Source organism: Lissotriton vulgaris, chromosome 11, assembly GCF_964263255.1.
Source record: "Lissotriton vulgaris chromosome 11, aLisVul1.2, whole genome shotgun sequence".
Lineage (NCBI taxonomy): Eukaryota > Metazoa > Chordata > Amphibia > Caudata > Salamandridae > Lissotriton > Lissotriton vulgaris.
The window spans coordinates 610872064-610898074 of NC_141699.1; the positions used below are offsets into that span (position 1 = coordinate 610872064).

Below are 26011 nucleotides of genomic sequence, written 5' to 3' on the forward strand. Positions count from 1 at the left end.
AGACTAAGTTCATGAATAATTCCTTGGAGTCTGCTACTGTTCCAAAGAGTTGGAAACAGGCTTTTCTGCTTCTATTAAGGAAGCCAAATGCTGATTCAAATATTCTAGGCAATTTCTGACCATTATTACCTTTACCTGCCCTGGCACAAATGTTGGAGCAATCGGTCCATAATCAATTAATCTACTTCTTGGAATCTAGTCATATTTTGCATGACTGTGAATCTGGATTTCATTCAGGTTTCAATACCAAATCCGCCTTGTTAGAAGTCACAGAATTTATTAAAGACAATCTTGTCCAGAATTCTTCAAAACTGGTGGTCTTACTCAACTTATTATCTGCTTTGCATACGGTCTCTTATTCAATTCTGTTGAATAGGCTCAGAAAAATTGGAATCCGAGGTTGTTCCTGGACTTGGCTGAAATAATTTCTTGAAGACAGATCTCAGGCTGTTTATCTCCTTCCTTATACATACACACCAAAAACCTCTTCGATACGGAGTTCCACAGACTCTGCACTAAGCCCACTCCTTATAATATATATCTGGAGCTGTTGGTGAGTCTCATAGTATCTTGAGGCTTGCGAGTGATTTCTTATTTTAAGGTGCTAACCTTTGCCTATAGCGCATTTGAATAGAAAGGACACTTCTACCTAATGATTAGATTTAAACCTTATCACTACTTCAGAAACCTAAGATCAAATAATTCCAAACTGCTGCAAGTTCCTAGAGTTTGTAAAGCTAGAAGAGGGGGACAGATTGAATGCTTACCTTACATCTAGTCTTTGAATTCTCTTCTGCTCCGTTTACTTCTGGCCCCTACTGAAGCAATTTTTAAAAAGTCTTGAGACTTCTTTTTATCTAATTTTCATCGTGAGGGGATATTTATTTTTGTTTTATTGGAAAGTCTATTTGCCGCTAGCCCTGGGTCACATTTTCAGAAGCAGCCGTGCGCTTTATAAATTGTATTTTATTGTAAGTGAAGGACACTCCTTTTGAACCCTGTAGAACTCCTCTTTGGTTGGCCGACCCTCAGCTTGCCAACCAGCCAGTTGAGGCAGGTCTGCCAGGCTCGGCATCATCCTTGGCTGTGGCGGTATGTGGCAGGTTTACCACACCCCTTACCCTTGTTTGCAGCTTTGTGGGCCATTTTTCCTGACTCCAGCCCTTCTTGACTACCCTTTAGGGCTGCCATGGACCTTGTGGTCAGGCATGCTGACTGGACATCTACAGATGGGACTTGAACTCCACCTACTTCCAGACAGTGTGTTCTAAGTCCTTACCAAACAGACAGTCCACAGGCATGGCAGGACTCGCCGCTATCCTTAAGGAACCTGAGATTCCTTCCCCAAAGGGAACTAGAGCAACTGGTAGTGACTCTCATCGTTGTCTGCTGCTGCTTCCTGCTAGAACTCCTGTGTCCTTCAGAGCCTCCACCCTCTGCCCATTGATGGTGACCCTCTGCCCATTGATGGTGACCCTCTGCCCATTGATGGTGACCCTCTGCCCATTGATGGTGACCCTCTGCCCATTGATGGTGACCCTCTGCCCATTGATGGTGACCCTCTACCCATTGATGGTGACCCTCTGCCCATTGATGGTGACCCTCTGCCCATTGATGGTGACCCTCTGCTAATTGATGTTGAACCTCTGCTCAGCAGTATTGGTAGGGATGAAGGCTTTTAGCACCATCTCCCTCTCACCCAGGTAGCACCTGGGTAATCTGTGCACTACCCTCCCCCCCCCCCCCCCCCTCATGCCAACCATGCCACTCACAACAACCTTCTACCCAAATGTTAAATTAACCAACCAGGGTTTGCCTTCCATTGGGGGCTCCGACTTCTTGGGGTATTTGGCATTTCCCTTCATGTGCCCATATCTGCTGAACTTCATTGACTTCTTTTCATGTGCCCATGTCTGCTGAACTTCATTGACTTATTTTCAGGAAACCCATTCTTCTTGTGTTCAGGCTGGGAGTAGGTATTCTTCCACTGTGGGGGCCTTTAGAGTACTCAGTTTGTTCTGTTGGGGACCCTGTCCACCCTTTGAGAATACTACCATGTATCATCTTGTGTATAGAGCGAGCTGTCTGTCTTCTTAATAAGCTCCATAGGGTCAGCGAGCTCAACACCCACTGAGTGTTTGTGGAGTTCTGCAAAATAATAACTGCACATGATCTCTCTGTAATCAGATTATACAGTACCTTATAATCACTGACATCACTGCCCTTCATCCAATCATCCAGTGCCTTGCAAATGTGATCCACATAACCCACCCAGGACCCTGGCGCGGCTTCTGGCTGTCACTAAACTTCTGCCTATACCTTTCATAGGTGAGCCTGTACTTCCTGACATGGGCTTCTTTCATGAGGGTATACCTCACTGTGACGCCCTTTCTTAGGGTCAACCTTGCATCCTTCCCTTCATTGAGAATGCTCCTCCAGAGAATGGCTCCCTAAATCTTCCCAGGGACACTGTGCATCTCTAAGGCTACATCATATACCTCAAGTCACCTGTCCGTGTAACTTCCCCACAGCAAAGTTAGGCATCAGGTCTTTGGGAATGTGGACCCTTCTGTCCTCACTGGGGTATTGCTGCCGGACCCTGTGCATTGCTTCGCTTTAAGGCCCTACTTCTTCAGACTCACTTTGAGCCTTTCTCTCCTCTAGGACCAGCTTACTCCTTTCTAAGGCCCTCTGTGTAGCAGCCCCCTCTGTTTTTAGCTTGACCAGCTATAGCTGGAACTCCCTCTCGGCTGTCCTGTCCGCCAGCTCCTCAGGGAACACATGGCCTGAGAACACCCTGCTTCTTGCCCTGGCAGAGGGCCTCACTCCTGTGGCAAGTGGCCCTCCTCCTCCAGCTTGAGCCCAGGGCGCATGTTCCTAGGCCCTCGTCCTCCTGGAATTAAAGAGATTTAAAAAAAGTCCACCTCTCCAAACCATCCTTCTGGACTTCTAAGGTGGTCTTCATCCTTCTGACTTCCTCAAAGGCTTCTAGAAGGCTACCTGGAGGTCCACCTTGAAGGCTTTCTTTTTCACATTCAACCCCATTTCTTCGCAAAGCCTTTACAGTTATGAAATGTCTGAAAAAGAGATGTCACTGGGGAGCGCTGGGCGAGGTCTTGGTGAAGCCGTTGACGATAGCAGGAATAAACCGAGTGGGAGAAGTTGCATTTCTATGCCACTGAGCTTTTTGTTGTTGATGGGGAGTCATTTGCTGTTGAGCCTGGTGAAGTATTTTACCTTTGGCCTTGGACAACTTTCTAGAAGCGGAAAACCTGCAAGGGGATGAAGCTGCAAGCCGTAATTAAAGAGTGCTCCACAAGGCCGAATTTAGGCTCTTGGAGGTCCAGTTGAACAGTATTTGCTGCTGTGCAGAAGAACTTAGTAGGAGCCATTGCAAAGCCAAGCTGACCAAAGATGTACCTTGGACAAATCGACCAGCAGTTAGGTCCCTGTCTTTTACTTTTTGGTAAAGAAAATGTCGAAGTCTTAACTTTTAGGGTTAGGCAGGAGCAGCACCTCTCTTACGACTTCCAAGGATTTGCTATCTTGAGTGGTGGGAGGGGGGGTTAGTGCTCACTCCAGCAAAGTCCAGGTGTAGGGTTCAGGGTTTCTGAAGCTTATGCCCTTGTAGCTCACAATCGAGGCCAGCCATTAGCCCTTTGAGTCACTGTGGTAGTACTGGGTTCAAGCAGCAAGGCAAGTCTTTAGCAGCCTGGCAGTCCTCTGGGGCACAAAGTAGGCCTTAAGCAGCAGGACAGTCCTCTGGCAGCAGCAGCGCAATCCTGTGGAGAATACTGCAGGCCTCCTCCAGCAGGGTCGTCCTCTGGGGATTCAGGCAGTCCTTCTGAAGTCTTTCGTAGGTCCAAGAGTATACTGAAGAGATGGTCTGAGGGTCCTGTGTTTGTACCTGATGCCATCCTTTACAGTGGGGGAATCTTCTAAACCACCCCCTCATCTGGTTCTGTAAAGTACTTCCCTACCCCTGCCAAACCCCCAAGAAGTTTGGGGTTACAATAGTTTGGTGTCTGGTTCCTTTGTGTGTGCTAGAGGCCAACCTTTTGAAATGTAACTGGAACAGGGAACAGTTCTGCCCCCAACCATCCCGACAGGATGTCCCTTTCTGACAACTAATCTCCCTTTGTCTCACTGTCACTGTTGCAGAGGAATACACAAAGCCCAGCAGATTAGCTATTCACAGCCATGTGACAGAAGCGGCAGGCACCATATGGTTATGGCAAGGGAATGACTGCTTTTAAAGTGCCATTTTCAGAATTAATAGCGTTCCCCACCATGTAGAGTGTCCCCTTATTGCACTGCTTATCGATCCCAAACGGGAATTCAATTATGTAATTGAATTTCCATTTGGGATCGATAAGCATTGCAATAAGGGGACGCTCTCCATGGTGGGGGAACGCTATTCATGATATTTGATTGGCACTCTCCTTGATCGAAGAGTGATGCCCTGCTTCGCCCTCCAACTTGTGTACTCCTTATACCTTTCGGTCAAAGAATTTGGAGTGCACGATCTACACAACGATTGATTTTCAGAATTATGACACAACATCCGACTTTGCCGTTTGAGGATTTTAAATTACAATTTATTTTAGTCCAAACATGACCTTTCCAGCTTCTTCCAATCAAAGTTAGCACTTATTAAATGTCATTACGTGGAAGAGATAGGCCTGAACGAATTTAGGTGTTTTTCACTTCCAGGACATGTAAAATTTGACAAAACACATCCTACTTTTTAAATACCATGGCTTTTAAGGGCCTACCGCAGGGGTCATAAAAAAAGGGTTTAGGCCTGGCCAAAGTTCATTTTTAGGTCTCGCACCTAGCGTTGCAGTGCGCAGCATTGCTCACGCAACGAGAGACCTCATGTCGGGGGTTTGAAAACGGACCTAGTAATCGCACACGCTTGTGCTTGTGCTTTTCCTTTTGGCCCATGCTTTTGGCCTTTGCTTGCGTCTTTTTATCAAAGACAGCACGCAATTGGCCAAAGGAGGGTGCATTGCTCCGCCCATGGCCTTTTGGTGCCTATTACGCGCCCTGCCGCCATTTGGTTTCAATTATTGTGCCCACACACAGGCGCGATAATTGAAACCACATGTCTCGCTGTGGCTTACGTGCGTACCACTCGTGAGCTTCTCGCTTGATTGCTGTGGCTCATCTCAAGCTTGCAAACAGCCCGCAACACACCCCTTAACGATTCACCTGTGTTGCGCTGCTCGGGCTCTTTTGAGGTAACCGTTGGCTTTCCCGATGCTTGTTTTTGTTGGATTGTTTGCTGGAGGTTATCGCTGCGATTTGGCTCGATGCAGTCACTGCGTGGTGGAGCCAGCGGTCCTTGCCAAGCGTCGACCTGCGCAGTCATCTCATGCCTTTCAGATAGCACGCACCCTCTGTGTTGTCTGTGATTCACGGCAGGGCCCTTACTTGACTAAACACCAGAGACGATATGAATGAACATATGCGGCTCCCAATGAGGTAGTTTTACGTTTTCGTTGAAAATTACTGCGGGTTTACTTTACGTTTTTGTTGAAAATTACTTAGCGGATTTACGTGCTCTAACCCTAGACACGTTACCTGCTGAAGGGTCATGTGCTTACAGATGGGTGTGTAATGCTCTCTGGTCCTCCTTGCATGAGATTTGGCAGCAGAAATGCCCACCAGCGGGTTGGAGTTCTCTTCAGTGCACACTCCCCTTTGAATAGGCTGGCTCCTCGTTTGACGCCCGAAATGGTAAGTTGTGGAAATGTGGGTGACCTTTTTTTAAATTTTTCCTATTTTCAATTCAGTTCTAAGAGTTTACAAATTGATATTGTAATCCTCAATAGAGTGACAAATATACATACGTAATACAACTCGACAATTAATTGGTCAAAATGAACCTAGAAAAGCTTTAAAAAAAATAATCTTTGAAACATCTGTTGCTACAGAAGGCTGTATATAAAAGACTTGATAAGCCATTCTTATATTGTGACATAGGAGCGGCTGCTGGAAATATAAATGTCTGGGCGCTAACAATATAGGACACGCTATAAGAACTGAAATTAAGTAAGATTCTGCATCCCTTTTTTTATATAAAATATCTATACAATGATCAGATCTCAAAACTTCCCACTTCCATATACGATTCCTATACTACTTTAATTTTTGAATGGGAAGCCATCTTATGGGAAGCTGAGATCATCTCCGGCAAATTTAATATTAACACGCTGTTTCTGTAATTGCACTTTGGCATAAATCTATTAGCTGTGTGGATCTAGTAAGCATGGCATGAGAGTTCAAACCACTTTGTCTCCTTGGAGGTACCCTTGTATATCGCAGTCTTGTCTCAATGTAAAAATATACTTACTGCATAGTTTGTTTTAAGAGTCTCTGTCATGCCTACAGCTGCACACACACAGAAATAAGAAAGATAGAAAGTGCAAGGTATTATATCACTGTTCAGCTATTCGAGTAGTTCATTAGACTTTGTTCCACAGGCACCATAACAAAGCAATGGAGTCCGCTGACATCACGCTTACAAATGCCTTTGTAAGCGTGATGTCATCTAATTCTGGGTACATGCATTACATATGCTTTTCTGATTCTTTTTATATAATGTCCTTGGCTGCTGGTGTAATTAACCGTTTGCTTCTGATGGTTATTGTTCTTTCCTAAAATAATTTGCTCAGAGTTTGTGTTCTGTGTGCTAGATGTATTGAGTGATTTTTTTCTTCTCCCCACCTTAGGAAACCCCTTTGGGAAGCAGACTTGATGTTTTAAGCATGATGAGTGCTGCCAAAAGGACGCTGAGTAAGAAAGAGCAAGAGGAACTGAAAAAGAAGGTAATGTAAAACATTTTATATAGGTTTTGTCTCATTTTAGATACGTAATATAGTTCATCACCGTTTTAATATAAGGAGAGTAGAGGTTTCTGACCTAGAGAAGTCTTGAAACTTTGTTTCATGGTGGACTATGTTTAGGTCTCGCCTTCACTGTTGTTTTTGAGACATTTTGTTTACTTACATGGGGCTTATAGCGCACCTATTGCTTATCATTGGTTGGCTTTATCGTCTCTTATTTCCTTGCTTCTCTTTTGTCAGTGCGTGCTAGCTTCACTCACTCTGTGTGTTTGTCCTTCCACTAGGGTATGCCCACTTACTACGTCCTTGCCTAGTGTCCTTTCCTTGCTCACGTTTTGATTTTAGTAACTTTTTTAGGCTTCGCCTGCCCAACGTTGGTGCTCTGCTTGCGAAATCTTTCATTTAAAAAAAATAAATAAATAACAACTTGAAAAGGGCTGAGAGCTCTCCCAATAATTACCTTTTCCTATATTGGCTGGCTCCCACGTGGCACCTAAGTCACTTTACTTACCATTTTCTAGCTTCCACGTGACTCTCACATCATTGTCTTTTCCTTGCTTGCTATTGGTCAGCGCATATTCCTCGTCTTAAGTCTTCCTGCTGGACTTAGTCTTCCTTGTCCTGCTGTGGAGCCTGCACCAAGTATTTCTTCTGGTGGGTAATGTCCTTCCAGTAGCCAGAGGCACTCTTTAGCTACTTTTTCGACATGCCTCTTCTTGAGTGCATGTCTCAGCAGCCCCCTCCCCTCCTCCCCGCGCTGATTTCAGTCCTTCTTCCGCCCTTATGATCTCTGCGCCGTAAAGCTTCACCGTGCCCTGAGCGTTTTCTCATTGAAGTAGTGTACACTGAAGAAGAGTCCTGTAGAAAAGGTTCATGTCTCTGCGGTCCCCTCCCCTCCTCCCCGTGCTGATTTCAGTCCTTCTTCCTCCCTTATGATCTCTGCGCCGTAAAGCTTCACCGTGCCCTGAGCGTTCTCTCATTGAAGTAGTGTGCACTGAAGAAGTCATGTCGAAAAGGTTCATGTCTCTGCGGTCCCCTCCCAACCTGCACTGTTTTCAGTCCTTTTTCGCCCCTCACGATTGCTGCAACGTAAAGCTTCGCTATACACGTTCCAGTAATGTGAGCCTTGTATCTTGCTAGTCAAATTGAAAACGAAAATTAGAAAACAGTTTTGCTTAATCTTGGAGGCTGAATATAGTGGTATGGCTTATTCATTACACTAGGATACTCCAGAGGATGTGGTATTATGTTCAAAGCTGCTGACTTAGGAATTTGGGAACTAGGTTTATGACTGGTTCGGCTCAACATCCTGTGATTCGGAGCAAATCACGTTCATCACCCTGTGCCTTAAAATGTAGGTGATCTTGTGTAATGAGACTGGAGTTCATGTAAAGAGACATTTAAAATAATGGCTCTTAATTTTTACAGATTTTAACAGGAGGGGGGAGAGAGAGTCAGTGGATTCAGTCTCCCTAGTTATATGAATAAACAAAGTAGAATCCACTCAAGGTGATAGTGATCCCTAAAGTGATGGGGAACACACAGTGTTGTTTAAATGCCCCTCACACACCAACAGGCCCCTTGGTGTCATGCTTCATCACCGGGGCCTTCGCACCCCTCTACGGGATGCGGCGTGCTGCGACTCGCGGATACGCAGGAGCACTTAGAAGTGAACTATGTGTGGGGGTGTGTGTTTTACCAAAATGTGAGTGAGGTGAGGTGAAAAAAGGAGTGAATAGTTAAAAAATACCTGGCACGTGGGAGGAATTTTTTTTTTTAATTTAATCCCCGGCTGGTATTGTTAAAAGAAGTGCAGGGCGTGGTTAGATAGGTACGTATTAGGGTATCAAAACCACTGTTTAGAGTGTCAACATGTTTCGGAGGTCAAAGCCCCCTTCTTCAGGACAAGGGTTATGCACTTACCCTCCCCTTACTCACATGTAGAATGTAAAAGTGTATTTAAAAATAATTTACCACTATGTGTAATATTCCTAACAATGTTTTTATGTTAGTGAATACAGTTGCGCCCAATTGGCGATAGAACCTGTGGAGAGAAATGCACAGATAAACACATTGATCTATACTGTACAGACCAGTGGAGAAGAAAAAACGCTTCTGTGAATACAACAAGGTCAAACCAAAAATAATGGAACCCTGTGAAAAAATAAAACACAAATGGACATAACACAGTACTTACAGACATATATACAAAACACAAAATTACTCTCTGCTCAGATGGAAAGAGAGCAAACAATAGGAAAGATAAGTCTTACTTAAAGTTCTCAACTATAAGACCTCATGAGCCTATGCGTATATTGGGGGATCCTTCCTTTCTGCTCAGAAATGACCTATAAAACATTAATATATGGGGTTCAGTTGGAAACACGGTACTAAATGCACCAAAGCGATGAAACAACTGCTCCTCTCTATGACCAAAACTCACGGTTACTGCAATGGCTAATCGCCTGCCTTCCCTCAACGCGGCTCCGATGAAGTGAGCATGGATCGCGTCAAAGCCCTGATATATACTCTCCCTGGGAGTAATTAGTGATAGTAAATTGATTAATGAGGTCCGGGGGATGCCCAAATACGGAGATCGTAATCTCTGAGGGTCCGGTGTTGCGCTCCCGGCTTCCACTACCTAACGCGCATGCGCATAATAGCTTGTCTAATGCGCATGTGCGGCACCTGGAGCGACCGCGCATGAGTGAAGCAGGAGCGCTATACTTTCTACCGGAGATGGAAAACCTGGAAGTACAAGAGGCTGGATCTTACGTGCCTAGGCATAGCGCATTTTGATTAATAAATCAATCGCGTGTGCTTAGGTATAGCGCAATGTGATTAATAAATCTGTCGCGTGTAAAGGCTAGAAGACACGTATCTTAAGTTGATTACATGGAAGGGCTCATCATGTGTGGAATAATATGGGGAGCCAGAGAGTAAGTGAGTCTATTAATCATGGGGGACCCCAGGAGACACGGTCCCTATTGATAAGTGATTAATCTTATCCATTTGCATAGAAAACTGGTGAGCATGACTTAATGGTAGCAATATGACCTAATAAAACCCCAATATCATAGATTCGAATGTGGCCCCAAATATACGTCAGCTGTCAAATGCATTGACCGGATAGAGTTTATCTTAAGAGGTTCCAAGGAATGGAATCATTAAGCCCAGTGGTGTCGGTTCCCAACCGGAACACCCACCGTTGTTCTTTTTCCAGAAGGCCCACCTCTGAGGGTAGTTGTTCTATTATCGTCCACTGTAGCTCATTTACACAGTGTTGGTGTTCAATGAAGTGGGCTGACATTTTTGTTGTGAGTTTTTTACACCTGATGTTACTTTTGTGTTCATTTAGTCTCACTTTTACAGGTCTTGTGGTCATTCCCACATATTCTTTTCCGCACGGGCACGTGATCAGGTATACAACATTCTTGCTGTTGCAATTTGTAAACACACGTTGCTCCCACTGTGTCCCATTCGAGAAGGTTAGGATCAGGCTTTTTTTGGTAAGGTGGCAGTTGTTACAGTTGCCACACGGATGGTGACCATGTATGCCCTGCAGTCTTGTTGGGTCCCTTTTTGGAGGGGGTGGTCTTGTGTGGACGAGCATGTCTCAAGTTCTTACCCCTTCTGTGTGCAAAAAGCGGTTTCTCCAAAGTTAGGCCGCCACTTGTCAAAGTGCGCCAATGTTTATTAACCAATTTTGTAACTTGGTTAGTTACTGGGCTATACGTGGTGACACATACTGTCCTTTTTCCCGCATCATCACTCCGTGGATTATCCTCCAGGAGGGCCTCACGGTTATTATTTCTGGCCCTTTTTAATGCTTTTTTGATCAGTTTCCGGATATTTTCTCTGTCTCAGTTTTATGCTGAGATCCTTGGCCTGAGATTTGTATCTAGCAATGTCATTGCTAAATACAGTATGTGTCACCACGTATAGCCCAGTAACTAACCAAGTTACAAAATTGGTTAATAAACATTGGCGCACTTTGACGAAGCTAGTTTCTGTTTGCTGAACTGTGTTGTCACGGGGAGCGCTTGGGGGGAGGATCAGGAGGCAGGATATAGGGAACTGATAGGGTTTAGACTGAGGCAAAAAAGCGGCAGGGGGAGTGGTGGGCAGTAATTTAGGCAGCTAAAGAAGAGATAGCGAGGGGTCTGGTTACAGGGTGAATGGGGTGGCGAGGCCATCTAAATGAAGGAATTTTTTCCACATAAGGAGAACAGGGTGGGTGATGACTATAATCCAGAAGGCGGTCCCTCACATCGGATCTGTGCGTTACGGGGTTGGCACCATTCCGACAATACATGGACTAATTTAAAGTTACAAACATAAGGAGAAGTAAATTCAAGGCCACGTCACATGAGGTCATTTGCAGATATGTTACGGTCAGGATGAGATTCTGCGATGTGGAAAGACATAATATCTAGGGTGAGCGAAGCAAGTGTGACCAGACTCGAGGATAGTTCAAAGGTTATCCCCACAGAACATTTGTAAGAATATGGGGTTAAATAGAGCATTCTAAAACGCGTTGTAACATTTTCTAAAAGGCTCAGAAAGGGCATCATGAAACACACCAGTATTCCAATTAGAAAGATCGAGATCTAGAAAGGGAGATGGAGAAGGGCACAAACAGAGCAAGAGAGAGAAATAGAAAGATGGGAGGGAGGTGATGCGGGAGAGACATATAGAGACAGCAAGACATTGAGAGAATGAGCGGCAGACACAAATAGAAAGAATATGAGAAAGGGTCAGAGAAAGATAAGGGGACAGCAAGCAAGACAAATGGACAGCAACAGAAGGGAGAGAAGTGTGGATGGTGGTTTTGAAATGACTCTGCGCCACTCAGTTACACCGCTGCTCTACCAAGAGAACCAAAAACGTCTGGGAGGCATCTGCATGCACCAGTTCCAACAGGGGAATCCTAGTAGCATTTTTCATACTTTAAGAATTTAAAAAAAATATTTATTAGATTTCCAAATTTTAACATAAGGAAATTCCCTAGTCTATGAGCAGAAAAACAATGCAGAAACAGCATTTTGCGACTCTTATGTACCAGGTTACTCATCGCACTGTCAAACACCATTAAAAAGCTTACACTGCTAAAAATGCAAGAAAATTGAACAGCCTGCGAAGGATAATGCTAGAGCTCTAATTACCAGGTGTAAATACTACGTGCGGTGGCATCCACAGCAGAAGCTAAAGCTGTGAAGTACACCAATTTATAGGAGGAGACAGTTTCCGCAAGGTCAGAGTGAGAAATCGCGAAGCCACAGCTTCAAGAGCAGAGAGAAGTGGAATCGTAAACGGCACTAGAGAACAGCACATTAAACAGACAGTCGAGCGCTTCCCACATTCCTAGAGGACTTTCTGATAACATTTCAGTCCGTTGCACGATGGATGGTTGGATGTTAAGGACAGAGATTGCAATAAGTAACGAGAATAAACAGAAGGGAAAATAACGTGGTGGGGATAAACAAGGGTGAAATAAATAAAAAAAAAAGCTCTTGGCATCACGGCCTGCCGGCCGTGAAAGTGAAAGTATGGCCTGCCAGCAGTGAATAATTAGGGGAGGAGCAGCCAGGAGAGAGCAGGAGCGGAGGCGCCAAGCTGGGGAACAGATGGCTGGCGATTTGATGTTGTGCACGCGCATTTTAGCTCAATGCGCTTGCACATTGACCTAAAAGCGCACGGGCACAGCAGCAAATTGCCAGTCTAGGTAAAGTCTGTTTAAGCCCCTATAGTCTCGCTCCGCTCAATGTGCATTGAGAGGCGAGACCTAATAAACCTCTCACTCAGTGCACAGCATCAACACAACTGTTTTCACAGAGGAGTGTCTGGTGCAAGCTCTGTTAGCAAAATATGTCACCACTCCCAAGTATGAAACTGCGGTGGGCCTATGACATATTATGCATCCTGTTTTATAGTTGTTGGGTTGAGAGAAACACATTTTTCTGGTTAGGTGAAATTCGGACGCACACCAAGGGGCCCATTCGACTGAGTGAAGTATTTATTTTGTATTTATCCTTGAAGAATTTTGTTTACCATCAACGACCTAAAGCAAAATATACACAAGTAAGGATTTTGCACAATCACGTCTTATTGACTACTTCTTTACATTGAAAAAGCCTTGCTTATAATAACCAGCATTTTCAAGGCCAATACGTTTTGCCTAAAACGAAATCTATTACACTTTTTTACATGTTCACAGCAGTTGAGCTGCTGTGGAACATGGCTTAACGTAAATAAACGTTATGACACAGTCAAAGCTGGTCCTTTCCTAGCGCTTTTTTTTTTAATATACTATAAGCTATATTGTACAGCAGGTCAACTGCTGTGCACAGTGTAAAAAAACATTGACAAAGCCAATAGATTTTGTATAGGCGAAATCTATTGTCTTTGGCGGGCGGTCTTTGCTATTTTGCATTTCCATACGGACGGAGCAGCCTTTCCCTACCTGGGAGCCTTCCTGCAAGTGGAAACTCTGCGCTGGTGTCTTGGCGGTGTGTGAGGGCAGCGGGGACGCGAGCAGAACAACCAGTGGGCTCGACAGGTCTCCCCCGCCGCTGCTGCACCCTACCATCCGTGCGCGGCCGCTGAGGGGGGAGACCACAACCACCAGCGCTCCCCGCGGCTGACCCCGCCCACAGGGATTCCGCGCCAGTTGGCGCTTCAAAAAGAGGACAGAACTGCTGAGGAGTGGGCGGTCTTTGCTATTTTGCATTTCCATACGGACGGAGCAGCCTTCCCTACCTGGGAGCCTTCCTGCAAGTGGAGACTCTGCGCTGGTGTCTTGGCGGTGTGTGAGGGCAGCGGGGACGTGAGCAGAACAACCAGTGGGCTCGACAGGTCTCCCCCGCCGCTGCTGCACCCTACCATCCGTGCGCGGCCGCTGAGGGGGGAGACCACAACCACCAGCGCTCCCCGCGGCTGACCCCGCCCACAGGGATTCCGCGCCAGTTGGCGCTTCAAAAAGAGGACAGAACTCCCGCGTCGCGGGACGTGGCACGGGTGCAGCCGGGCTAAGCCCGGGCAAAGGGCGGGCCCTCTACGGCCCTCATCGGCCAGAAGAGGCTGGGCTGGGCCAGAGGTCCTGGTTCTCGTCTTCCGTAAGTTGTGACCGCTACTTTTTACTAAGTCCGCCAATATTTTTTCATTACATGATGGCCACAGCTGCTACCAGTCCTGCCATTGCTGGATTAGAAAAAAATGGGGGCACGTTAAACCGAAGCCTGGACGATTATTTCCTTAAATCTGTTCCTGAGGGAAACAAGGAGCTGCTATTAGCAGAGAGGAGGGCAGAACGCAGTCGTTCAATTGAACGTATTAAAAATAGAACCTTTTCCGAACCTATAATGTCTGTCACTCTGGATGATGACCTGAACTCTACATTAGTAGACAATTTATCACTAACTGCTAGTGTACCCTTACTCCTTAAAGAATGTCTAGCTCCCGCCGTGTCACCCACGCTAACCCAACAAAAGCTACCTTTAGTGACTAATGACTCTGATAGCATCGTCAAAACTTCTTATACCCTGATTTCACCTTCAATCAGACCTGGCAAGGTTGTAAGAGGTAAAAGCTCAAGGCCATTGCCACATAAAATACATGGGCCTCCACCACCCAAAAGGAGACGGAAAACTACAATTATGAATAAGTCAAAATTAAGTCACACCGAGTTTGTAAAAAAGGCGAACACTGCTACCACAATGACTATGGGAGTTCCTGTTACTAAGCAGGCAACAGTACCTGTCTCTACCACCCCTACATCTGTGGCATTGTCAACCCAAGTCAAAAAGCCGGATATTATCCATATCCCAATGGAAGAAGACCTACCACCAACTTCCCCTAAGTCTCTACTGGACAATATAGAACTAATTGTACGTAGTTACATGCTTGCATTAGCAGAGAGATTCAAGGGAATGGAATTAAGGTTGGGCAAAATAGAGGGGGATCTGACAAAATTGGGGGATTTTGTCAGGTCACAAGGGCCCCATAAAGTGCTACACCCACAAAAAGTTACAATAACAACGCACACCCTCACAAAAGACGCCGTGGCTTCTACTCCCTCTACATCCTCTATTGGTAAAAATCAGGCAGCAGCAACTTCTGCTACCTCCAACCACTTGCATGTGGGTGTGTCAACATCTGATGGCAAAATTACTGATAAACCTAAGCTAATAGAGCCAACAGCAGTCTTGGGTAAACCAATCACAACATCAAATAGTAACATTGTCATCCCAGCTAATACCCTGACTAGGGAACCAAGTATCCCCCCAAACAGACCCCTAAGACCTGAAGGGAATGAGACCATCCGGGGGATTGGAGGGGAGACTAGGAGACCGCCTGTGGAACTCCCACCGGAAGCACTTCCGTATGTGGTAGTGCTTACCGGAGTTCCTGAATTGCTAAACTGTAAACGAGAGGGATATTTTCAACTAAAAAATAAGATAATGCACTGGCTCTCTCTGTAAAGACCCAAACCCAACCTGGTAAACGGAGAAATAGTCCATGTTCGTCGCTTGTCCTGGTTGGGGGGAAGAGCGAAGGATATAGGGGGTGATATTGTCGTTATAAACTTCAGGGACAGAAAAGCAGTTCAACATATTCTGAATTGGCCTTTTGGTAACGAAAATAATTGCATTGTACCACGTCCCCTGATGTATTTTTATCCTAGGTCTACAGTTTTTCCCCCACAACATTTGTCTAATAATACCCATTTTACCACCCATTTTCTCAATAAGGAGTCTGTCTTGAATCCCGCATATTTGCATCAACCAGCCCCAACCCCTGTGTTGCAAGGGTGGAGTACTATACCGTTAAGCCGTAATATAGGTGAAAACGGTAATATGGCCCATTTGATCCCATTTACTCCCCTAGAGCTATCCAACAGGTATGAGGCATTTAGTGGTTTAGAGGAATGCGATTGATGCTCAAGGTGCATAGAGGGTGTTGAGGGGACTGAAAATGTCTTATGTATGTCAAGGTTATATGAAGAGAAGGGTCCTTGCCGCCTAAAGACAGGACCATGTACTGTTGCAACATATGCTGACACAAATAGTAGCTTGCCTGTTGTTTTTACCCACAGTGTCTCATGGTAAAAACAAGAGTACTTTTTTGCCCTTATCTGATATGTGGTCAGAAAGTAGTATTTCTGTAAGAGGAATTGAAGAGGGCGCATGTATTGTAGGTTATCATGAAGACCACCCTAGTAATTTACTGTTAACTTTGAACCCCCCGTCCAAAAATGACAATCTCCATGTTTTGCCTGAGGTTTATATTTCCACCCTGGCTCACTTAGAACCAGATGTAGCAAGCCCCGTGGACCCGGGGGACATATACACAGAGATACCTATCCCAATGTCTGCTCCAATTACCAGAGAAAGTCTTACACGTACAGTTTCTGATGATTGGCTTGGCCGATAAGATATGTGATCCAGCATGGTTATCAACTATCAAAAAATATACTATTATATGTCTTCAGGAGACTTGGATGGAGGATAAAAATGACCACATTGAGGGTTTCCAAAGCTTTATTATACCAGCAGTTGCATCAACCAGGGGCAGAGCAAAGGGAGGCCTGGCCATTTTTATTGATCTGGGCATGCTTTGTAAAATAAGTGTTTGTCATAACGATAACCAGAATATCCAGCTGATTGTCTTAAAAAAAGGCAAGAATGTTTTGACCCTGGTTAATTTTTACAACGCTAATAGTGGTAATGGTGACTGTAATATTGCGTCCCTAATAGAATCATTGAGAAAAATTGCATGTACCGTGCCACGGAAATTGATGACAGTAGGTGATTTTAATGTTCACCCCTGTGGCAATCCAGTCTCTACTCCAATGGGCTCCCTGGGATGTTATATTGTTGAAGGTTTTCATTTTGCTCATACCAAGGGAGGTAAGAACCTAAATGATTTAATGAATGAAAATAACCTAATTGCAGCTATGTCTATGGTTCCTGACACAAAAATTTTCGATGTTCCAACCTTCAAAGGACATGGGCAGGGATCCTTTATAGATCACATATTAGTATCTTCTGACCTTGTAAATTGGGTCTTGAACTTCACTATCCTTCTGAGTGTCTACAGTGATCACAATCCCTTAGCTATTAGTATGGGTGGGTCTCTATTCACAAAACGAACGTCTCGTAATGACCTGGGCACGATGAGCTGTATAAATGGCAGACTCCGCATTAAGTGGACACTGATAAATCAAGACAATTTATATACTAAAATAAACAGTGCATGCGAGGAGGAGCTGTCGGCATGTTCATCTTTTGACTCATCCCCTGTGAACACTTTGACCGGGTTTGCGGGGTTAGTTTCAAAAATTGGCCTCATGTTAACAGCTCCATCAAAGGGTCAAAACGGAAAAATTTCTAAATGGTTTGACCATAACTGCTCAAAGGCAAGTAGAGATCTGAAGAATGCCCTAAAAATTAAACCTGGAGACTCTGATCTGATAAAAAATCTTCGCCTGATCTATAAGAAGGCATTAGCTGAACGGAAAAAGGAAATCAAGGCTAACACCATAGAATCCCTCCTTGATCCCTCAGTGCTGGGGAACAGCGGCAGGTTCTGGCAAATTATCAACAAACCTTTGTTTGATAACCCCAATGATATAGCCCTTGGTACTAATATTCCAGAGGGGGAGTGGGTGACTCACTTCAGTACAATTTTTAAGAGTAACGAGCACCGGGCAGAAAATGCTTTTTTAACCCCATCTGCAAACCCATTGTGCTTTTCAGTTAATGAGGTTGTAAGGGGTATCCAGGGCCTGACTAGCAATAAGCCCCCGGGCCCGGATGGTTTACCTCCGGACCTTTTTAAGTCTAATATTCCCTTTTGGGCTCCCATTCTCACGGCGGTAGTGAATGCAGCAGTGATTACAGGGTGCCCAAAAGCATGGGGGCTATTGACCATAGTCCCTGTCTTTAAAAAGGGCGATCGCAGCAGCCCATTATGTTACAGGCCGATATCTTTAATTCAGTAGCTAAAGTGGTAGGAGGGGTAATTTTAAATAGGCTATCCACATGGGCTAAAGATAACAATATTCTATCATCTATACAGTATGGATTCAGACCCGGCCACTCGACTATTACAGTGTCTGAACTTATACCTGATCTTAAGTAAATACACCCTGGCTAGACAAGGATCTGTTTACATGGCATTTATGGACTTGTCGTCCGCTTTTGATTGTGTGGACAGAGGCACATTATGGGCTACCTTGTTGAAAATGGGCGTAGAGAGGAATCTTGTCAACTTCTTAGCCGATCTGCATTCGGATACAAGAGCTAATGTCCGATACACCCAAGATCTTAAAGTAACAGATGAATTTAGAATAAATCGAAGAGTACGACAAGGATGCATTTTGGCCCCTTTCCTCTTTAATTTGTATATTAATGAATTGGAGGAATTTCTCTTAAATACTGAAGCAGACTACCCCTTTGTTGAGCGCAAAGGGGTTCCATTGCTGCTTTATGCAGACAATGCTGTCCTTATATCCAGAACAGCAATCGGTCTTAAGAAATTATTAAATTCCTTTTTTAAATTTATGGAGTCCTGTGGCCTAAGCATTAACAATTCCAAGTCCTATGTCATGAAAATAGGTAAGGGTACACGGAAAATTAACTCCTTCAGTATAAATGGGGAGAAAATCCCTACTACTAACACCTTTTCATACCTTGGGGTCCTCTTAGATCATAAACTATCCTGGGGCCCCGCAGTTTCCAAAAAGAAGGCGAAGCAACACGGGTAAATGCGGCCATACTTGGCTTTGCAAAAAAAATCGGGAACTGCCCAATGGCCGCTTTGCTCAAATTATATCAGGCAAAAAGTGTCGCTGTCGCCTGTTATGGAAGCGAGCTCTGGGGCTACTGCAAGACAAAGGAGTCGCTGTCGCCTGTTATGGAAGCGAGCTCTGGGGCTACTGCAAGACAAAGGACCTAGAGGTTACAGAAAATATCGTTTTGAAAAAGATACTGAGGCTGCCAAGGGGTATCGGGAACTTCTCTGTACACGAAGAGTTGGGGGTTCCCCACTTAAGTGATAGAATAGCAGTAAACCCGGTTCTGTGTTGGCTGAATTGTTGGCTCAACACCGATATTCCGCTCACCCACGCTATTTTGAAAGAAGCCTTAACACAAGATGGGAGGTTTAAAGTTCCGTGGTTGAAGTATATAAAGGACTGTTTGACGGCAATTGGCCGACCCGATCTGTTTTTTGCTCCGAACTTGATTACAAAACCTGATGTTATCTTGGTAAAAAATGCCATATTATTATTAAGATGTACAGACCGAGAAGAGGTTGAGATACAGAAGGTCAGTGTCAGGAAACACCTACTACTTAAAACCTGCCCACGTATGGAACCTTATCTATCATGGCCTATGACTGGCTATGAACGCTTTCTTCTGACAAGGTTCCGTTTTGACCTATTTCATCTCCTACTGGCAGTCCCAAGTGGGGCTCAACGGGGTGAAGTGTTGCCAGCTTGTGGCTGCGACGGGAGGTCTCCTCAAGACTTGGCACACTTTCTTTTTATTTGTCCTTATTACATTATACCACGGAAACTATATCTTAAACCGTGTCTCAAAAAATTGCATTTTGCACAAATCAAACCTGCCCTTTACTACCTCCAATTACTGAACTGTGACTGCACTTTATTTGTCTGTAACTTTTTTTAAAAAGCCATCTCCTTCAGGATAAGTATGGATGGTTAATTATGCTGTGAATGTTTTAGGTACTTTTAATCAATATAGTAATTTATGGTTTTATTACTCACTGAATATTGGTTATACTTATATTGCCCGTTGCTCTCTTTTTTAGGTTTTGCCTGGCGAAAGCTGCGCTCTGCGCAGCTTTTTCGCGCAGGCGAAAACCTAATGAGAACTGTAGTGTGGCTTTGGGTCGGCCCTCGTCATTCATTGGCTGGCTCCATAAATGGAGCCTAGCCATTGGACGAGGGGCCTGTCCGTCAATGCCGGAGGAGACACGGGGGCGTTCCCGAGATTCTTTGGCTTTTGCCGACGTCACGCGACGTCAGCCGAAAGCCGGGAACGCCCCCGAATCCGGTCCGGCATTGAAGGCACCCGGAAGAAGTCCAGGTGAGTGCTTGCTTTAATTTCCCGCTGTTCCCACCCCCTCTCCTGCTCGCAGCGTCTCCCGTCCCCGTTCCCGCCCCCCTCCCGCTGGTGACCGTGCTTTCCTGTTGTCTCAGCCAGGCCCGCTCCCCGCAGACTCCCCTCCCCCTGGTCTCCGTTCCGGGTTTCACCTCTTTCACCGACTGTGTACCCTGTTTCCGGCCCCGCTCCGCTCGGCTTCTTGGCCGGTTTCCGGCTCTTTGTGCGGCCCCGACTCCCGTTGTACTCCGCTCCGGCTCTGGCGCTCTGCCGGGCTGACTGTTCTTTGTGCTCCGGGCCGGTCCCGCTCCGCCATTACTAGTGAGTGAGAGTTATATTTTTTTTTAAAGGGAGTTTTTTCTTCCCTGCTCCTATTTGAGTGGTACTTAGGTTTGGCACGGGATCCCACTTTCTCCTTGCAGTTATAATGAATCTCTAGATGGCATACTTATAGGTCAGAATTAGTCATATATGGACTGGGAGGACGTATCCCTTTGTCCATGGTAAAAAGGATCTCTCTACCCTTTTGGTGCCGTCGGCTCCTCGGGATATACCCAAAAGACAAAATGTCTTGAATGTAAAAAATATTTACAATCGTTCCCAAAACATGCTATTGTTACGGTCTAATACTTTAGTATCCCCGATATGCACTAGTTATGGTTAGCTACTGTTCACACTAATGTCATCAGAAATTACATCAATGTCATCAGTGCTGAGGCACGGATGTCGAATTGCTGTGTACAAAGGAGAGCTCAACTTAGTGCCTTACAACTCCTGAAAGGAAGATGAATTCTAACTAGTAGAATGTGTAGCAAATTAAGGGGCACAGGGAGTCGGTGAGGTATGGGTGCTATGCATACCTTCGTCCAACTCTGCCATATGAGGTTGATAATAAGTTGGGGTGGGTATCCTTACCTAACCTGGAGACGGAATGCTGCATATCTATCAGCAAATTCAACTGTCTCATCAGGTTTTCTACACTTTTATTTGGAAAATTGTTTGTGTTATCAGAGCTTCAGAATGCTCAATGCTTTCGTATCTCTTTAGTCAACTTGAATTTGACGCAGAGTGCATAGTGGGAGGGTGTGGCAACATCTGCCAGTGGTGGTCTCGACTTTAAACACTTTTTCACAATTAAGGCTAGTCATGAAATCTGTCTGCCCAAAATACTGCTGCTAAAAGCTATTATTGGTAGTAACTAAGGGTAGTTAATCAATGTTGGCATCGTCTTGTCGGAAGTGCAATTTAAACTGATGGTATAAGCTTGTCACCTGATGGCACCAATAGATATTTGCAGAGAGGCATTACCAAGTTATCCTTGTAGGCGTATCATAATCCAGTTCTGTGGAGGGGTGACGGCTGACAGAAATTCATGCAGTCTGTCCAGCAACAGGGGCCAGAATTTAAATAACGTAAACGCTATATTATACCTATCATAAAAGGGGCAGACTTAACGCAATGTCGACCTGCGTATTTATACCTATAATCTCTGCCTACTTTGAAGATTTGCTGCAGTACGGCATCTTTTTTTATGGACTGTCTTTTACGCCGGGAACATAATATCTTTATCTCTTTCACAGTAAAGAGATACAGTGTGTAATCTTATGTTACAACGCTGGGTGGTGTTATGTGGGCAAAGTGTACTTTATCCTTTGTTTATCCACTGTTATTCTATGTGCCTACAATTGAAAAAGTTAAGTCTGTTTGCTGGGGCAGATGGAGAGTGCACGGTGGAACCATTACGAGATTTTTGTTCCCCCTTCTCTGCTCTGGTTTCGCTGCATTTTAGCCGACTTCGCTGCAGGAACTCAGTGTGAATGTGGACAAACAATCCATCTAGATGTGAAGGTCTTTTATATTCTGCCCTTTTTACTGACGTACAACTGTATTTTATTACTGCTATATTATTGTATTGTTATTTCATTTTAAATGTATATTATTTATGTAGTCTTCTTGTTCAATTGAGGATATATTTTGACTTGGTGCCACTAATTGCTTTTTTATTCTTTTTAGGTTTTGCCTGGCGAAAGCTGCGCTCTGCGCAGCTTTTTCGCGCAGGCGAAAACCTAATGAGAACTGTAGTGTGGGTTTGGGTCGGCCCTCGTCATTCATTGGCTGGCTCCATAAATGGAGCCTAGCCATTGGACGAGGGGCCTGTCCGTCAATGCCGGAGGAGACACGGGGGCGTTCCCGAGATTCTTTGGCTTTTGCCGACGTCACGCGACGTCAGACGAAAGCCGGGAACGCCCCCGAATCCGGTCCGGCATTGAAGGCACCCGGAAGAAGTCCAGGTGAGTGCTTGCTTTAATTTCCCGCTGTTCCCACCCCCTCTCCTGCTCGCAGCGTCTCCCGTCCCCGTTCCCGCCCCCCTCCCGCTGGTGACCGTGCTTTCCTGTTGTCTCAGCCAGGCCCGCTCCCCGCAGACTCCCCTCCCCCTGGTCTCCGTTCCGGGTTTCACCTCTTTCACCGACTGTGCACCCTGTTTCCGGCCCCGCTCCGCTCGGCTTCTTGGCCGGTTTCCGGCTCTTTGTGCGGCCCCGACTCCCGTTGTACTCCGCTCCGGCTCTGGCGCTCTGCCGGGCTGACTGTTCTTTGTGCTCCGGGCCGGTCCCGCTCCGCCCGGCGCTGGCTCCGCTCCGGGTTTCCGCGCGCTCCGCGGTTCTCAGTAAAATGGCAGAGCTGCCGCTGATCCTCGTGTCGGAGTGAGAGAGAGAGAGAGGAGCGGCGGCGGGCGAGGAGCGAACAGAAGGGCGGACCGGGCCAAGCGGGAGCGCACAGGACCCCAGTCAAGGCAACCCCCAACACTACCGCAGGCTCTCAAGCCTCCGCCCACTGGCAGCCCCCTTCGTCCCCGGCCACACCACTCCTCCTCTACCGATCACCGTCTCTCCGGTTAGGCCTACTCGGGCCTCTGGAGCCCTCTCGACCCCCTACTCCCGGACTCCCCACCTTGGCTGTCGGGTTTGCAGACGCCCTCTCGTACTCCTGGGCCTAACGGCCCTTCTCCCGGTTTTACCGACCGTCCCCCCCAAAGACCCCGGGTCTCCCCTCCCGGGATCCAGCGCTCCCATCCCGGGCAGTGTGGGGAATGTGCCGGGGCCGCGGGGCCGGGAGCAGGCCTCTTGCGCACTGAGCAGCCCTCCGCCTCCCCGGTGATGGCCGTGCAGGTGGCCTCGGCCGCAGCCCCCCCTTCAGGCCTCGGCAGTCCCCCGGAGCTGAAGCCAAGCGGGGGACCCGTGGAGCCGGGCGAGGTGGCCGCAGACAGCGGGCCGGAAAGTGGCCCCGACGAAGAAGAGGCCTCTCCTCCCGGCGGCGGAGAGCCGGCCGCCCCCGAAAGCAACGGACCCACCAGCCCCCCGGAGCCGACTGCCTATCAGCCTGGTGGTTATGGTGCGCCCTACCGAGAGCCCCCAGAATCTTACTACCCGGCATACCCTCCCTATCCAGGCCGGGCCTACCCGCCCTACCCTCGCGCTAAGCCCTACCCTGGAGGCCCCCAGCGCTTCCTAGGGGGCTCTCCCACCGCCACCCCGACTCTGAACCAGTTGCTGACCCCGCCCGCCCGCGCTTACCCCGGCTACCCTCCCGAAGGTCCTGACGGAGCCCCGGCTCCGCAATATGGAGGTCCACCTGGAGCTGGAGGCTGGGGGGCCGCACAGCAGAGAGGACACCATGGACCTGCCAGTCCCGGCAGCAGCGGGCAGCCCTTACCCAGGACTCCGCAGGTAAGAGAACTGGAAAGTGGGACAAAACATGCGATTTATAGAGCCCTGTGCTTCCAAGGGAAGGTATGGTTGGCAAGAGGAACGGGGGTGGGAGGTGGTATGGAACAATGGGACGAAGAGTCTCCGGCATCAGGTAGAGGTTGGTGTTTGAAAGGGGTCCTATTCTTGTCACCAGGTCGTGAGTCTAATGAAGGACAGGCAGTAGTTGAGAATCATGAAACCTCTTGAAAATGTGTTACTTGGTATGTACAGGGTCAGTTGTCATCAAGGGGACGGGACGGTCCTTCAATTGCGCTGTCAGTTGGTTGTGTCCGCGTACATGGTATCAGTTGGTTGGTGGGGCCAACTATTTGGGGCTGGTATGCACTGATATATATTTAATCAAATAATGGGCAGATTCGAGACATGGAGTCCTGTGTTCATAGAACAGGGTAGGCAGGTTATTTTTTTTCCAGCTATGTTGAAGCTTTTATTCTACTATGTCTTAAGTTTAGATTTTATACTTTATAAATTACCAGCTGTAACCATTTTGGTGCCGTTATGTGACTTTGAGGTAATGTTTTGCATAGATATTACTACCAGTGATGGTGTTAAGGTCACTTAATGTACACAGGCCTGCAGCAGGGTGCCAAGCGGCATTAGGTCAATAGGATTTTAAACGAAAGCTCCCTGGTGGTTTAGGGTTGTGCACATGAGTGTTTGCTGGGGTGTCCTTAGTGCTTGTGCTTAATAGAATGTAGCTAATATGTTCACGCGCGTGCGTCCCGGCGTGGGGGTACAGAGCTTGCCTGCTTGTGCCTCCGTGTGCCCCTGTTGCCTGCTTGTGCTTCCGTTTTCGTGCCCCTGTTGCCTGCTTGTGCCTCCGTTTTCGTGCCCCTGTTGCCTGCTTGTGCCTCCGTTTTCGTGCCCCTGTTGCCCGCTTGTGCCTCCGTTTTCGTGCCCCTGTTGCGTGTGCCCCTGTTGTCTGCTTGTGCCTCTGTGTGCCCCTGTTGCCTGCTTGTGCCTCTGTGTGCCCCTGTTGCCTGCTTGTGCCTCTGTGTGCCCCTGTTGCCTGCTTGTGCCTCTGTGTGCCCCTGTTGCCTGCTTGTGCCTCTGTGTGCCCCTGTTGCCTGCTTGTGCCTCTGTGTGCCCCTGTTGCCTGCTTCTGCCTCCGTGTGCCCCTGTTGCCTGCTTGTGCCTCCGTGTGCCCCTGTTGCCTGCTTGTGCTGTGTTGGTGTGTGTGGAGGGCTCTGTGTGGCTGTGTGTGTAGGAAGCTTTGTGTGGCTGTGTGTGTGGGGGGCTCTGTGTGGCTGTGTGTGGGGGGCTGTGTGTGTGTGGGGCTCTGTGTGGCTGTGTGTGGGGGGCTCTGTGTGTGTTTGTGTGTGTCATTTGCGATAGATAAAGCTAGTGGCATTGTAAATGACAATGCCATTTATTTATGTTAAAAAAACATAAATAAAAATGTCAAGAGCAATGCCAATAGCTCTAACTTTAACAAAGGCAAAACCATTGCATTGTAAATGCTTGTTCTACCTTGTACTGTATGTTGTGTCTCTTATATGTTACATGAAATGAACTATCTGTATTGTTTTTTAACTGTTTACTTATGTGATGTACTTTTATGATTGTAAAACTTACAATCGAATAAAGATTTTGAACTGAACTGACAATGCTCGTGTATTTGCCTACTAAGAGAAGAGGTGTCCTAGCCATCAAATTCAAATGCTGCTAAACCAATTTAACAGACTAAAGGACCTCAATTCAATTGATATGGGCTTGAAGCATTTATTTGGTACTTTGCTTCACATTTATCATGGGTCAGATAAGTGCGGATACATTTCAGTCAAGAACAAATTATACATATTAAAGCAACAAATAAAACCAAGACATACAGGCTTTGTGATTAAGTAATGTGAAGTAACAAACAATACATGAAGCGTGATGCATAACAATTATCTAAACATTATATCACCAGTCTTAGTTCACAAAAGGAGCAGCTACTAGGACATCCTTTAGCATCCACATTGTGTACCAAATTTAAGAAGCTGCTACCCACGGGTAAATGAGACATTAGACCGAGTAGTGAAACAGTTCAAATAACATTTCTACTGGGGGAAATTTAATTAAATGCTAAAGTCACCGCGTTGTGTAATGCAGACTAGTTTGGATTCCCAAGGTGGTTTGCGGGATTGTCTTCAGGGCGTGGACTGGTTTATCTGATTGAATAGAGAAATAAATTTGTAATTTGCAGGCAAGAAGAGGCAAGTTCAAATTTAGATATCACGATTTGCGCCAGACAAGCGGTTCTTTTACAAAAGGTATAGAAATG

At 46.3% G+C, this 26011-nt stretch overlaps 1 protein-coding gene across 3 annotated transcripts in view; it reads left to right on the forward strand.

Moving 5' to 3' along the window:
• Positions 1-26011, forward strand: part of U2SURP (U2 snRNP associated SURP domain containing) — an 835376-nt gene that overhangs the window by 59039 nt on the left and 750326 nt on the right. For all 3 annotated transcript variants that reach the window (XM_086943721.1, XM_086943722.1, XM_086943723.1), the window contains one exon: positions 6738-6833. In XM_086943721.1, coding sequence (XP_086799847.1) covers positions 6774-6833 — 60 coding nt within the window. In that variant the 5' untranslated portion in view covers positions 6738-6773. The remainder of the gene's footprint in view (positions 1-6737; positions 6834-26011) is intronic.